The sequence below is a fragment of the Gobio gobio genome (genome assembly GCF_949357685.1).
Source record: "Gobio gobio genome assembly, chromosome: 18".
In the NCBI taxonomy this organism is placed as follows: Eukaryota; Metazoa; Chordata; class Actinopteri; order Cypriniformes; family Gobionidae; genus Gobio; species Gobio gobio.
This window is the reverse complement of record NC_137111.1, coordinates 31838792-31855303: the sequence shown is the minus strand read 5'-3', so window position 1 is coordinate 31855303 and position 16512 is coordinate 31838792. Positions and strand designations below refer to the sequence as shown.

The window sequence follows — 16512 nt, the reverse complement described above, 5'->3', positions numbered from 1 at the left end:
CTAAAAATAAACATAAAATAAAAATGTAAACTGAAAATCATATTTCATTTTATTTTATTGTAACTGTTATTTTACTGAAGAACACACAGTTCTGGAACATAACTTCAGGAATCGCAAAATTGATTGTGGTTAATCAATTTTATATGTTAAATTAACCAACACCAGAAATATCTTAGCGAATATTTGCCTTCAAATAGTCTGTTGGACAACAGGGGGGCTTATACGGGTCAAAAAGATTGAGAACCTTGAGATGTAAATGGGCTGTGCCTGCATAAACATTGTTTGGTAAACTATAAAACTTTGAACGTGTATGTGTGTATATACAGTGAGGAAAATAAGTATTTGAACACCCTGCTATTTTGCAAGTTCTCCCACTTAGAAATCATGGAGGGGTCTGAAATTGTCATTGTAGGTGCATGTCCACAGTGAGAGACATAATCTAAAAAAAAAATTTAGAAATCACAATGTATGATTTTTTAACTATTTATTTGTATGATACAGCCGCAAATAAGTATTTGAACACTTGTCTATCAGCTAGAATTCTGACCCTCAAAGACCTGTTAGTCTGCCTTTAAAATGTCCACCTCCACTCCATTTATTATCCTAAATTAGATGCACCTGTTTGAGGTCGTTAGCTGCATAAAGACACCTGTCCACCTCATACAATCAGAAAGAATCCCACTACTAACATGGCCAAGACCAAAGAGCTGTCCAAAGGCACTAGAGACAAAATTGTACACCTCCACAAGGCTGGAAAGGGCTACGGGGAAATTGCCAAGCAGCTTGGTGAAAAAAGGTCCACTGTTGGAGCAATCATTAGAAAATAGAAGAAGCTAAACATGACTGTCAATCTCCCTCGGACTGGGGCTCCATGCAAGATCTCACCTCGTGGGGTCTCAATGATCCTAAGAAAGGTGAGAAATCAGCCCAGAACTACACGGGAGGAGCTGGTCAATGACCTGAAAAGAGCTGGGACCACCGTTTCCAAGGTTACTGTTGGTAATACACTAAGACGTCATGGTTTGAAATCATGCATGGCACGGAAGGTTCCCCTGCTTATACCAGCACATGTCCAGGCCCGTCTTAAGTTTGCCAATGACCATTTGGATGATCCAGGGGAGTCATGGGAGAAAGTCATGTGGTCAGATGAGACCAAAATAGAACTTTTTGGTCATAATTCCACTAAACGTGTTTGGAGGAAGAAGAATGATGAGTACCATCCCAAGAACACCATCCCTACTGTGAAGCATGGGGGTGGTAGCATCATGCTTTGGGGGTGTTTTTCTGCACATGGAACAGGGCGACTGCACTGTATTAAGGAGAGGATGACCGGGGCCATGTATTGCGAGATTTTGGGGAACAACCTCCTTCCCTCAGTTAGAGCATTGAAGATGGGTCGAGGCTGGGTCTTCCAACATGACAATGACCCGAAGCACACAGCCAGGATAACCAAGGAGTGGCTCTGTAAGAAGCATATCAAGGTTATGGTGTGGCCTAGCCAGTCTCCAGACCTAAACCCAATAGAGAATCTTTGGAGGGAGCTCAAACTCTGTGTTTCTCAGCGACAGGCCAGAAACCTGACTGATCTAGAGAAGATCTGTGTGGAGGAGTGGGCCAAAATCCCTCCTGCATTGTGTGCTAACCTGGTGAAAAACTATAGGAAACATTTGACCTCTGTAATTGCAAACAAAGGCTACTGTACCAAATATTAACATTGATTTTCTCAGGTGTTCAAATACTTATTTGCAGCTGTATCATACAAATACATTTTTTTTTAGATTCTGTCTCTCACAGTGGACATGCACCTACGATGACAATTTCAGACCCCTCCATGATTTCTAAGTGGGAGAACTTGCAAAATAGCAGGGTGTTCAAATACTTATTTTCCTCACTGTATATTATATATAATTTTGCTGATTTGACCAAATGGAGGTCCTTCGTATCTTACACATAAAAAATTGAAAAAATGGCTGCACACTGCTTCAGGTTTATGTTCATAGTGTGTGTGTGTGTGTGTGTGTGTGTGTGTTCAATACTCACTGCTGTGTGTGTGTGTGTGTGTGTGTGTGTGTGTGTGTGTGTGTGTGTGTGTGTGTGTGTGTGTGTGTGTGTGTGTGTGTGTGTGTGTGTGTGTGTGTGTGTGTGTGTGTGTGTGTGTGTGTGTGTGTGTGTGTGTGTGTGTGTGTATTTGGATGGGTGAAATGCAGAGCACAAATTCAGACTTCAGAGTATGTGACACCATACTTGACTACATGTCACGTCACTTTCACTTGCCCCGAATGGCTTGTAAGTGGTCAGAGTGGCATGTATGTCATTCTGATATCATGGTCTGTCTGCATCTGTACAGTTAACACTGACAGGGAACCATCTGTACTCTGATAACCACTTTCATACACATCACATATTAAACACATAACACAGACACACATAGACTCCAAAGAATCCACTTAAACCAAACTATTGCCAAAACACTACAGTTAGGATAAGGGCACATTCATTTTAAAATCATCATTGATTTTCCATGTGTTCTGCAGATGGTCATGCCAAACAAATGCTTTATATTTTAGCCATGGAAGAACAGTGGCGTAAAGATTATCTCCATGCTAAACAATATCTCTGGAAAACTATTATAGACAGCTACATTAGTATGCAAACAAAAAAACGCAATCACGGTAATCTAGAATGAGTTTCTGACATGCATCGATTATGGCCTTGGCCCAGGTTTTAAAAATAGAAGGGGCGTGTGGTGAGTCACCAAATCACAACACACCTCCTCATACCCTGACAGTATTCCGGAGAACGCTGCCATCTATTGACCACATGCGTGCACTCTGCATGCAAATATCTAATTTGGTTGAAAAATATACATCTACCTCTCAGGATTGGTATATGGCTTATGAATACATTTGCATGCATTTTGTTGCCATTTGATATATCTCAGAATGTCAGAAACCTTCGTCACAAATTGTAATAAGTAAATCTGTTCAATTAAATGATGTGAATTCACTTACTGGCACGATTGTTGGTCCACATGCATGCCTAACAGATGCTCTACCTGGACTCTTTTGAAAGCACCTAAATCTGATTTCCAATGTAGTCAGATATCCCAAGAGACACACGTCTGGACTTACTGTAGAGAGAAAAATCTGTCCATTTGCTCTAGAGTGCAGCCTGAGTGCATATGGGAAGACAATAATGGCATACAGCTAATAAGGGTAAAGCGGAACTCTTTGCATCCCATCAAAACAAACACAACCCTCAAATGCTTATACAATGTCTATGCATTAGCGTTTAATACACTGTTCATCAGCTCATGATCTACCGCTAGGTTTGCCCCCCTTATATTGTTAAACGTCGGCATTAGTATAATGCAATTCATGCTCATAGCAGAGATGTGTGATGCCGATCGAAATGATCCCTTCATGCCTTTGGAGTTCATCCACAATCCCCTAAATGGGTGCAAGGACCGAAACTTAAATGCAGCATCACTGGAAAAGATGTAGGAAAAGCTCATCAATTATTAACTGCCAATCTCAGCACAAAATAGCAGCTAATTATTGTTTAAGTGATGCCATTTAGTTCTTTCCTCTGGTCAGATGATTAATTTATTAACTGTAAGCTCAGAGAAAAGTTGTAGTGTGTTGGAAAACAAGACTCTTGCACATCATCATGGCATGCAATATATGAACCACAGAATCAACTCTGCAAATTTAAGAAAGTTGCTGAGATCTGAAGATAATGATCTCATGCATGTTTCTAAAACTACAGTATGATGCATAAGACATAAGCCGTTTTGTTAACCAAGCGTCACCTAAACATAAAACAGTTCAGATATGACCAGCACAAATAAACAGATGATGTATTGCTGGAAATGTTTCTGTAGACTACTGGCTCCGGTTGGGCCGTTTACCCAATGATGGAGCACAACAAGGTATGGCAAACCTTGTCGATCAATACTTGACATCCTGCCTGTAAGTGTTTTTCCCCAGCACGGATGGCTTTTATTTGGAAATCTGGGACATTTAATAATAGTACATGGCAGGGGGAGTGGAGAGCATTAAGTTTCACTAATCAGGGAAGCAAATGCTGATGATGCTTCCAACATTGGGACGACCAACACTGTTCACCAGCACATTGATAAGAGGCATTACCAAGACACTAAACATAAGCAAACACTCATTATGTTTAATGAAGAGGTGTAATCCCATATCATTGAGTTTAACACATAGTTACTTCGGATTTATGTGTCAGGATACAGGTATACAGAGGTAAGTGAACTGATTCAGGTCCACTTTATGAATATAATACAAAAAGATTACAAATAGCTCACATTTGAGATAACTCACATTTGAAAGCTGTAAAAAAAAAATCTTCTTTGCACTTCATAGATTCGACATGAATACATTTCAACCCTTTACAATGCGAATAAATCACTCGCATATACACAATTTTCATGCTAGGCGACTAAATAATGTCTATAATTAGCCATTGGTTAATACATTGTTATATTTTGCTTGCCAGTGTTTGAGTTCGAGGCTAAGTATAAGTTTTGCTAGGGCAGTCAAAAATTAATCACGATTAATCGCATCCAAACTAAACGTTTGTGTTTACATGATATACTGTATGCGTATGTACTGGTGTATAATTATTATGTATATATAAATACACACACATGCATGTATATATTTAAGAAAAATGTGTACATGTATACGTGTGTATATATATGTATACATATATACTGTATATGTGTATATATATGTATACACATGAAAATATTTCTTATATTTTATATATATATATATATACAGACACACACACACACACAAACATGTGTGTGTATTTATACATAATAATTATACAGAGTACACAGACATATATCGTGTAAACACAAACTTTTATTTTGGATGCAATTAATAGCGATTAATCGCTTGACTGCCCTAAGTTTTGCAAAGATATTTTTTCACTCCCCTTCACTCGTCTTGGACTGAGCGTTTGAAAGTTTTTATCTCCATCTTTAAAGTGTATTATTGCAATTCACCCTAATGGACATGCAGCATATTTATATATATATTAGTCTAGTGAGTAAACTACAAAAATTACTACCCATTGGTGATTAAATATTGCCAAGGTGTGCATAGGGGTTGACTATCAATTAGCATTTTGAATAGAAAGCAAGTCCATTTTCGAAGCTACTAACTACTGCATCCCAATGTAGAGAAAAGACAGTTATTTAGTGTTTCACTGACTAATATAGCAGTCATCTTAGGCTTTTTACTAACAGCTAGCAACAACAATGTAACATCATGCAAATTTTTTAGCTACTTATGTCATGGGAGAGCTCTCTGCAGTCAGTCATGATTCACTTATGAATTTATGTGAGTAAAAGTATCCGATAACAGGCATTATGCATGAGGAAATGGGAGTAGTATTTATGTAATCTCAATATGGCCGCCCCCATGAGGAGACCCATTCAGTAAACTAAAACACCTTTTATTATACAATTAATATATAGTGTGAGTACATCATTTTACATATATTTTTCAAAAATACTCATTCATTTCATTAGATTTAAAACCTTTAATTAAGGGAAAAAAGAAAACAAACTGCACATTTTATAACTGCACATAGCAGCCATTTTCACAGCATCTCTGCATATTAAATATGGAGTGCAAACAAGAGGATATACATTTTACCATGTAAAAAACCTGACATATGAAATAATATTCAGAAAAAAATGACTTTTTTGAAAAAGAACAGCTTATTCAACCTTTAAACACAATAAAAATTTTGTTTTTCAAGTATCATATTTGATATATCAGGCATTTATGGCTCATATATTTTGATATAGGAGAATGTGGAAAAAACACATTAGTTTTATTCAATTTGCAATTTTGAGCAGCTGCTAATATTTATATGACCAAAAAGTAAGATGAAAATCTGATAGCTTGTAATGTAAAACCAATGAGATATTTATGACATTATAGCAGACTGCTTACATAACATGCATATAACTATCAGTTCTATATCTCCCAATAATATGCCTAAGTAATATATACGCTTAGTTTTATTATCAAAGCTGTAGGTTTTATTGTGGGGGCAAAATATATAGTGCAATGCATTACAGTGACGATTGAGAGATAAAGCGGGTTCTTCTTTAAAAGCCTAATGTATCATATTTAATACTCACTTTTTAATATGATTTTTCAACAAAAAAAAATTATATACTAACAATATATAATTTATTCTTATGTTAACTTGATTTCACATCAAAAAGACATGTTTGTGTACCACAACACGACCTGAAGGTGGAAAGGCCCTTCAGATCGTGTAAAGCAGTTTTTTTAGCAAAGTTTTGGTTATGTTCATAATTTCGAGACCATGTAAATTTGCATATCAAAAATGATACAGTAGGCTTTATAGAGTTAAACATCCTTACACATATGAATGAATCTGACCTCTAACAGATCATAAACAGTAAGTCACATGCCGCTTTCATTTTAACGACAGGTTACACCACGTTTCCTGTGATTTTCCATTTTCCACTGATACAGCAGATCCATTCAGTAACTCCATGACTAACTTTTTCAAAGCATGAATGACCTCATCTCAATTCCTGCCATGAAATAATAACCCAGCTTGTATGTAAATATGCTAGAGCACGAAAAATCCCCAAACCTGAAAGGTTATGCAAACCACTCCCAAACAAATATGAATTTCCTTTGCAAAATATCCAGAGGGAGGATCTCCTCTGTAGTTTGTGTCAAAGGCATTATCGCAGCGAGCCACACACATGCACATGAGACTTTGAAATTTATTTTAGGTTGAAAAACAGGATATCAATGCCATCAGATCAACAGAAAAACCTCTATTTTGATATACATGACACCTGTGATGTTACAATGAGTAATACCATAGTTCCTGTCAGATTTTCATATTACTAAACACAGAGTGAAAGACAAGTTATTTCAGTCAGATTTCCTCTGTGCTGTCAAAAATAAATGACAGATTGGGAGACCAAACCTTCTAGCAGCACTACCATGCTATGACACACAAAAAGCAGAGCAAATCCAATGGAACATCATATGACTCCAACCAAAAATAGGGCAGTAATACACAGCACCAGAGCTTAGCCTGTGTGTGTTTATTCAATGATTGAACACCACGCTAACTGGATTCCCAGAATGTGAGCCAATAATGAAAACATCAATATAATGTGAGGCATGTTAAAGCGCGTACAAGAGCGCACGGGTCAACAGATCATCAATATCACACGAGACTTCCCAACAACATCACTGCAATCTTAAGACCAAAATATCTAGAATAAGGTATTTTAACCTATAACCTAATGTTAGAGACTTTATGATCTCATTTAAGCAGAGTACTGTATATATACACATGCACACACACACACTTCACAAACATGCTGTACAAGTGTCAAAAAGTTGAGGACTTACAGGCATGTTCCATGACTGGAAGGTTATAAAAAAAATCGACTGCTCCAGTGAGATGGTCTTCAGTTTCCTTTCTCACTCTCTCTCTCTGATTCCCTCTCCCCCTCTCTCTCTCTCTCTCTTTCTCTCTCTCCCTCTCACTATCTCTCTTCACTTCCTGTGGTGCTCTCGCAGCCTTCTTCCCTGCAGTGGTGAGCGGCAGGAAGAGTGGCGAAGGCTGGAGGATGACAAACAGCCATTACCTCCATTAAAGTGAGCTGACTGAGCCAGTCTGAGCCCATCAAGTGGAACCTCCCAGTCCACTGGGGCTTTCAGCTATCGCCTTTGGCAACGGGGAATGGGGTTGGGGAGGAGGGGTGAGTTGATGTAGCGTGAGACAGCTTTGTAGCCATCATTAAATTACTCGCGTCCAGCTGAAACAGATGACTCTAGTGTTAGCGCCGGTGTTAAGTTGTTTTACACGCTATACACTGTGAAACGATTGCCGGTGCATGTGATGTGCAATATTCCAAAGCAAGGTAAGCCGTGACAGGGTCAAAGCCGGGCAGGGCCTCGCACAAGTGGGCTTGATGGGGGCTTCACTCGTGGGTGAGAAGCTGTAATAAATTCTTCCAAATCTATTTTGGTGTCGCAACCTGAAGTCAAGAAATGGCTGAAATTCAGAGAGAATGAATCACTCCTTAAGATGTTTCTCTCCGGCGGTATGGGAAATAAGAGAGTAGGTTTTCAAAGCTCACCCATGTGGGCTGAGTGCTCACATGAACCTAAACATTTTCTTCGCATTGATCAAAGCAACTGTAGAAGCACTGCTCACAGGGCACATGGGTGCACTGGTTGATTTTTTAAATTAGTGAACAGTGAGATTTTGCCACATTTATACTGCAAAGGTGTCCCAGAAGCGCGGAAGTGGCATTTCGGTGTCTTTACATGATTAATGCTGCTCAAAGATGGCACAAATGCATTTACGTAATTACAACTATATACTTTGATACTAGAGACTTGGGTGTATCAGAGCAGCATAATTTAGTCTGCTTTATATTTTGAGCAGGCATAGAGCAGCCTTAAAGGGTCAGTTCACCCAAAAATGAAAATTAGCCCAAGATTTACTCACCCTCAAGTCATCCTTAGGTGTGTATGACATTCTTCTTTCAGACGAATAAAATCGGAGTTATATTAAATATGTTCTGGCTCTTCCAATTTTTATAATGGCAGTGACTTGTCGGGTCATTTTTGAAGTCCATAAAAGTGCATCTATCCATCGTATAACTGCTCCACACGGCTCTGGGGGGTTAATAAAGGCTTTCTGAAGCGAAGCAATGCATTTGTGTACGAAAATTATCCATATTTAAAACTTTATAAAGTAAAATATCTAGCTTCCGCCAGATGTACGTCGTCGAAGCGATGCATTTGTGTAAGAGAAATAACCATATTTAAAACTGTTCAAAATGCTTATGCTACATAAGCATTTTGAACAGTTTTAAATATGGATATTTTTCTTACACAAATGCATCGCTTCGCTTCAGAAGGCCTTTATTAACTGCCCGGAGCCATGTGGAGCAGTTATATGACGGACAGACGCACTTCTATGGACTTTAAAAATGACCCGACAAGTCACTTCCATCTTGGAAGAGCCAGGACTTTTTTAATATAACTCCGATTTTAATTCGTCTGAAGGAAGAATGTCATATACACCTAGGATGAATTGAGGGTGAGTAAATCATGGGCTAATTTTCATTTTTGGATGAACTATCCCTTCAACTCAACTGTGTTAAAACAGGCATTCTACTGCACCTTTTCCTCTTTTTTGCAATTAAAAACATTCCAAAGGGATTAATACTTTGCTTAACAGAATTTCTGGGTTCTAATGAAATGTAAAATGAAAAATTAATGGTCTGCGACTTGACTAGTTGGACTTGTGAACAATTGACACAAGACTTGACTTGGATTTGAAGACAGAGACTTGTGAAAACGTCTTTATTTACTTGGACTTAGCCTTTAGGGACTTGTGAGCATTAATGTTAAAATATTTTCTCTTATCCCATTACATGCAAAAACAACTATATGCAAGACATTTGTAGCTAGATTCCACAGAAAAGCGGTTGAATCGTCGTACTGACTAATATAAATGTTTCATAACTCCATTTGCTGACAGTAATTGTGAAGAAATTACACACTTCACCTTTAAGACCTATTCGACAGCAACTGTGACATGCTTTCAACTCTATCTGTATAATCTGTATTTACAGTAATGCACTTTCAGCAGCCTGTGGGGTATGGAAGTATCATGCAAAAGTTACCAGCAAAAGGGTTTACCGGTGCATATCATTTTGCAAAGACAAGGTTAATAAGTGAATTAATCTCACTAGCTTCCTGTTAACACATACACTAAAATGTTTAGGTCTAGTGTTTATCCCAGTGCAATGCATTGCCCTATAGATTTCCATTTGAATCTACTTTTGTTGGTTTTTACCAACCGAAGATACGTCAAAATTCTCTATCAATATTTCAAATTCTGCAAATAGAGCTTACACCAGGAACAATTATTAAAGTTGCAATGAAACAAGTAGCGACAGATCTTTTCTTCCGAAATATGACGAACATCCGAGTGAAGCGGATTATCAACAAACACAAAAAGTAGGGTGGACTATAGGCTCAATCCATCGGTTGTTGACAGGATTTTGAGACGTGGGCATTATACTCAAAAATGAATGTGAGCTTGCAGTGGATTGTGGAGGGGCAGGCTTTAAGCAGACTAAATAAGTGTTTTCTAAATAAATGAGAAAAAAAAGTAGTGGTTGTCCTTTCTCTCTTACATTTAACATCAGTCAACACTGCCAAGACGAAGTCATTATCCATGTATTCAAACCAGGGTAGGTGAGTATTGACAGCCTGCTTGGACCATACAAATGAGAAACTGGAGACATAAAACCAATTATCTATATTTTCTTATAGTAATAACAAACTAAAAAATATGCTCGTTGAGTCACAGGAACCCCATCCTGAGACTGAATGTTTGGTCCATAGTTTAGAGTTTAAGTAGCAGTTAATGCTAGTAATCTCAACTAAGCATAAAACACTGCATCTATCAATGTGGATATTTTTTTTTTTAAAGTGACATCAAAGTCCAATGAGCAATTAATTAGTGCTCCTGTGTTGTTGAAACAGCACTATTGCAAGATCATAGCAACACACTCAGATAATCCTGTGTGCTTTTGTGATATTGTGAAACTAGACTGTGATATTTTAACCAAGTCAGGTTACCTTTTGCTTTTTAAGTTAACCAGTGCTGAGAGAAAAGCACATCGTGTGATGGAAATAGTCTTTCAAATAACTCAAAAAACTGCCGTCACTGATTTACACTCTGCAAAAGCAGATTACGTTATCACCCAAACCACGATTACTTTTTAAACCGTAACCATACCAAGACCGAGATATTGTCCTGCTGGGTTGACTCATGGGATATGTTGTGTGATTCGCTTCAAAATGCTCATAAATCAGTAAATAAACATCCTTTTGTTAAAATTTTAAATAAGTGCAGATGCCATCCTCTCAGCTCTAAAAATACAACAGTGCATAGCAATTACAGATGAAAGGCATGATGGCCCATCTTCACATGTGCCCTTTGTGTGTCTGCCGAGAACGCCCACACTGTCTGACGCATAGAGCCGCTTCACACTCCTACCAAAGATGAAGCTGAACACGAAGAAGGAGAAAAGGAGGATGGGAGAGTGAGAGAAGGAGACAGACAGACCTTAAGGGATCTTGTCAGGAACCACAGATATGCTAGGAATTGCTGCCTTACAAGAGCATTTATGCCCCTATGGTTGGGGGGGAGGGACCTTTACATGCACATCATTGTCAGATAAATGTCTAAAAATACTGGTCAAGTCTTTATTTAGGGAAAATAATAATAAAGATGTTGATTTGCTCCATTACATTCTTCTATCATTCTAATGTGACAAATGCTGGCTTTGGCCATTAATTATGCTGCCCAGCCATTTTTAGCATCTTATACTGTCAATAATATGGTATGCATATGTAAATATTAATTGGAATTTTCTGTTTAGTTATTTTACTTTCTCAAATGTAGCAACAAAAAAACAACAACTATTTTTAAAAAGCAAAGAACATACTCATATAGAAGTAAGATTTTTAAATATTTCTAAAAAAAACAAGGCTGCATTTGGTCAATAATTGTAAAATATTATTACTTATTTTCCTATTTATTTTCCTGTGTATTACTGTGTAGCTGCTTTGAAACAATCTGTAAAGTGCAATTTAAATAAAGATGACTTGAATTGACAAAAACATCCCATCAAATGTTTGAGGTCAGAGCAGTAATGTTGTTAAATATTTTAAAATACTGTTTTCTATTTTAATATATTTTTAAAATGAAATGTATTGCTGTGAGGGCAAAGCTGAATTACTCCAGATCATTACTCTAGATCATACTGATCTGAATTACATAATTACAAACCATTAAAAAACGTTAAATAATTTACACTCGTTTGCATCTACTTCAGTCAAACAATCCAACCTCTTTCCATAATTTGTTTTTAAGCTGATTCTTTTTAAAGGATTAGTTCACTTTTAAATAAACTTTTGCTGATAATTTACTCATAAGTGATACCAAACGATGAATAAGGGTCTTATCTAGCGAAACGATCCATTTCTGCGAGAAACCGAGCAGTATTTATGCTATTATTTTACCTCTTATCAGACGAACGTGATCATCTCTGAGCTCCGCCATAACTTCCGCTAAGTGAGGTCAAAATACGAGCCTGGTCATGTATACGTAGATGCCCTATTAGCTCTTGCACGGATCAGTAGAATGAGGCATCTACGATCGATATATCTATGATTAGGGCTCGTATTTTGACCTCACTTAGCGGAAGTTATGGCTGAGCTCAGAGATGATCACGTTCGTCCGATTAGAGGTAAAATAATAGCATAAATACTGCTCGGTTTCTCGCAGAAACGGATCATTTAGCTAGATAAGACCCTTATTCATCGTCTGGTATAGTTTAAAGCCCCTTGAAGCTGCACTGAAACTGTCATTTGATTTGGACCTTGAACCATTTGGAGCCCATTGAAGTCCATTATATGGAGAAACATCCTGGAAAGTTTTCATCAAAAAACGTAATTTCTTTTCGACTGCAGAAAGAAAGACATGGACATCTTGGATGACATGGGGGTGAGTAAATTATCAGCAAAAGTTTATCTAAAAGTGAACTAATACTTTAAGTTTTTAAGCCTTTAATTTTCTTTAGCTCCTATTTATCAAACTCCTATTTACCATTTATCTGTAGTAGGTGGGTTGTCCTGGTACCATTTATCAGCAATATTTCAAACCGATATGTGTCAGCTTTTTCTAATTCTATATTTAGAATTAAAGGAAAAAACGGTATGTAAAAGCGGCTTGCTTCCATAAAAACAACTATCATAAAAGTTAGTTAATCAATTCTATATCATCTATATCACACAGAAGGAACACAAATAACAAGGCGGTGACTATCTGCCATGAAACTCTATTCAAAGACTGTTTAAAATTCATCCAGAGGTGAGAGGAACAAGCTTTTAAGAGGGTAAAGAAAAGGGCATAGCCACTCTCGGCAGCTCCGCTGCACCATCCTCCATCTCTGTCATTACATGACTAATTGTGTGCAGAAGAGGACGGCACACATCTTTACACCAGCATCAAAGGAGGCAAAACCTACAAATTAATCCAAACAAACAGAGAGCGTGGAGGCTTTCTCTCAGTGCTTTTTCACCATGTCACACAGTGTGAAAGATAAAGTGCTGGTTGCGTTGAAAGCAAACCACTGTTGGATGTATATTTAAATGTGTCCCCTTCTCGAAACGCATTGATGGGATCTTTGCAAAGACTGCTGCATATAAATCATGAGGTCACGGCAGGCTTGAGAGGATGTACACTAAGTTGCATTAAGTGGTTTCAGGAACACAAGAAAGACATAGTGAATTATTCATGTGAGGCTTTGTGAAAAACAGTCATGGGGTTAGACTTGAAACATTTCAGCAGAGAATTATTCTTAGATATTAGACAACGTTCAGAGCAATACTGACCAGGACAGATGCTAAGCATTGAAAGAAAACTGAAGGAACACACACTCTGGTGGACACACAGTGAAAGTACAGCGCAAAAATATATACTGAATTCTAGCACAGACGTCAGCTACAGCACACACACACACACACACACACACACACAAAAAAAACAATTCAACTGCTGACACTGTGGCTTATTTAAAAGAACGTAAAGGTTCAAAATAAGTTAAGCTTTAACAACAGGTATAATGTTGATTATATATATAAATAATAGTGTTACAGTATTGCAAAAATAACACGGTTGCAGTATTGTAAATGTGACCAGCTTTCTGGAGGGTTTAAAAGAAATGTAAAGCTTGTATTTTTTATAAAGCACTTACATTAATTATTCAGTAAAGTCCTTCTTATAATCTGAGTTTAATCAATATGTTTTCTAAATTGTCCATTACCGTTGGGACTACTTTTCTAGGTGGATGCACCTCTGGTTATGTGTTATTGAAGTGGAAAGAGTTTGCTGATGTAAACAGTGATTTACAGACTGTACAGTATGCCATGTCTATTTATAGTATCATTGGATGCTTTTTGAGAAAGTTACTTACTGGGGTTACATCGGCATGATAAAGCTTGAAAGATATTACGGCACAGACAAGAGTATATAGTCCCAAGTCAACATAAGTCATATGGCTTTAATTCTAAAATAATTATTTATTGTCCATTTGAAAATCACAAATAATTGTAAAATAATTGGCTGTACTCGAAATGCTGTCAATGGAGTTCTGTATTGAACAGTTAGACTTTAAGGCCAATGACTGAAACAAAACAATTAAATATGTAACTGTTCACAAACACATGATGCACTTTAACTGAATTCATCTGACATATAAACAGACCTCTGAGACAATATTTAATTTTTGAACTGTTTTTCTGTGAATATGCGACCCACGTACACAGTTCACTGCACTCCAAAAACAATAAACAACTCAATTTAAATCTAGAACATTGATAGAACAAAAAAAGGTTTAGCGTGGTTAACTGAAAGGTGAACTCAGGAAGTGGTTTTAAACGTCATTTCCATAGATATCTCACTCAGCTCAAAATTACCAATGATGTGCCTCATGTCATAAAAGGAATTATGTTTTATATAGTATAGTACAGTGTACTATGAACTGCATCATTAACAAGACAATTAGCTGAAAGTTGAGGATTGTGCACAGAGGCCATTTGAAAATAGAAAACAAAACTATTTCTATTAGCCCTGGACATCTGAACTATAAATCGTTTGTATATGAAACAACAAATATTAGTTTACACTGAGCTCAACAATACTATAAGCTTTAGCACTGTTAGTACTTCTGACAAATGTCCACATGAGATCACCTCTCATCAGAGATTGTGGTTGAAAAATATGTGTCAGACAACTGGGCAGGTTTAACTTAAAGGTCACAGAACAATGTGGGTGATAACATTTAAACGTGTTTACTAATTACAGAAGATTTAGAAATTACATCTCTCCTGCGTGGTAGGATGAGAAACCACAGAGCAAAACATTTGACACGGGCCTATACAAAACTTTACAAGAATTACAGTGTTTAGCAGCCACAAAGGACTTCACGATTAAGACAAACAAAAGAAACATAAATGGTATTAAGATTGCAATTCATGCAGTTTATTTAAGCCCTTGTTATTTGACTGAATTACCTTGTCATTACCATGAATTCAAGAGACATCATACTTAAAGATATTTCTGTTACACTGCTGTGTTTAGTTTTATTTGATTCCAAATATTTAGAACTCAAATGGCAGCACATTTTAGGATTGATTGTGTTTTATCATTTTATCTTTTGCAAGAGAACCATCAGCCCGAATGCATGATTTGTCAATATCCTGTTTGGTTTAAGTGCAAGGTCTTGAATTGAACCCATTGCTCGGACAATATACAGCATATAGGCCCACCGGATGTTCTCTCTGCATCAATAAATATCAACATATTCTCATCAGATTATGAGAAAGGAACACCATATCTGTCATTTGGGATCATGCCTAATACACATAATAAACCTTTGAAACATTAGAAAAATAAAAGAAACAAATAAAAATCAATAGAACAAAGTAAATATCAGTTTAAGAAGTGCAAGGTCTTGAATTGAAACCAATGCAGGGACAATACTGTATGGTAGGCTCACCCGATGTAATCTTTGCATGCAGTATTAAATTACATATAAATATCAACATATTCTCATCAGATTATGAGAATGGAACACTATCTGTCATTTGTGATCATACCTAGAGTTTCTTCTAAAAACAGGGTCAATCAATGAATGAAGACCAAGCATCACTGAGAAGGGCATTACTGCACCCTCAGCACAATATGATAGGCTAAGGCTACCATAAGACATTGATTATAAAAATAAATGTATGATAATATAATAATAATAAAGGTCATCTTACCTGAGCAGGCTGATCGGAGTCTGGTCAATATTCTGGATTTAAAAGCAGAAGTGTCACTTAAAGAACGAACTCGAAATACAGGAAAAACCAGAGGAAATGTCTTTAGGTATGAAAAACTGTCTTCCTCCGCCATTCCGCAGTTTTGCTTGTATTTTTATTTCTAGAAAAGTTAAATTCGTTGTCAGGGTAACGCTGCTAAAAATTTGATGCTAAATTCAGTTTGAAGATAACCCGTCTGTCTGTCAGTCTGTCAGTCGGTTGTAATGGGGAACTCTGTTCACCAATTTAAGGGAACTTTTTAAAACAAGAAGAAGTCGACTACTTCTCTCTGATTCTCATGAAATGATGTGCATGTCTTTCCTCTGCAAATAATCCTCTGCGTTATGAGACAGAAACGGAAACACCTCCATCAAAAAGATAATCATCTACAAGACTTTTATCCGGAGGAAGGCTGAGGTCACGCATCTCCTTACAGCTGCAGTTTCGAATCCTTCCTCTAGAAGGCGTTAATATCCGGATATAGGCTACCACAGTCTCTAAGATGTAT

At 37.1% G+C, this 16512-nt stretch overlaps 1 protein-coding gene across 4 annotated transcripts in view; it reads right to left on the bottom strand.

Annotated features, from left to right (window-relative positions):
* The window catches only part of phactr2 (phosphatase and actin regulator 2), a 47568-nt gene extending 31111 nt beyond the window's left edge, over nt 1–16457 (bottom strand). The window contains exon 1 of one of the 4 annotated variants that reach the window (XM_079843641.1): nt 15966–16457. In XM_079843641.1, the coding sequence (XP_079699767.1) occupies nt 15966–16098 (133 nt within the window). In that variant the 5' untranslated portion in view covers nt 16099–16457. Of the gene's footprint in view, nt 1–7454; nt 7754–15965 lie in introns of those variants that run through there. The other 3 variants (XM_079843644.1, XM_079843643.1, XM_079843646.1) reach the window with 3 other exon arrangements.
* Between the last annotated feature and the right edge of the window lie 55 nt (nt 16458–16512).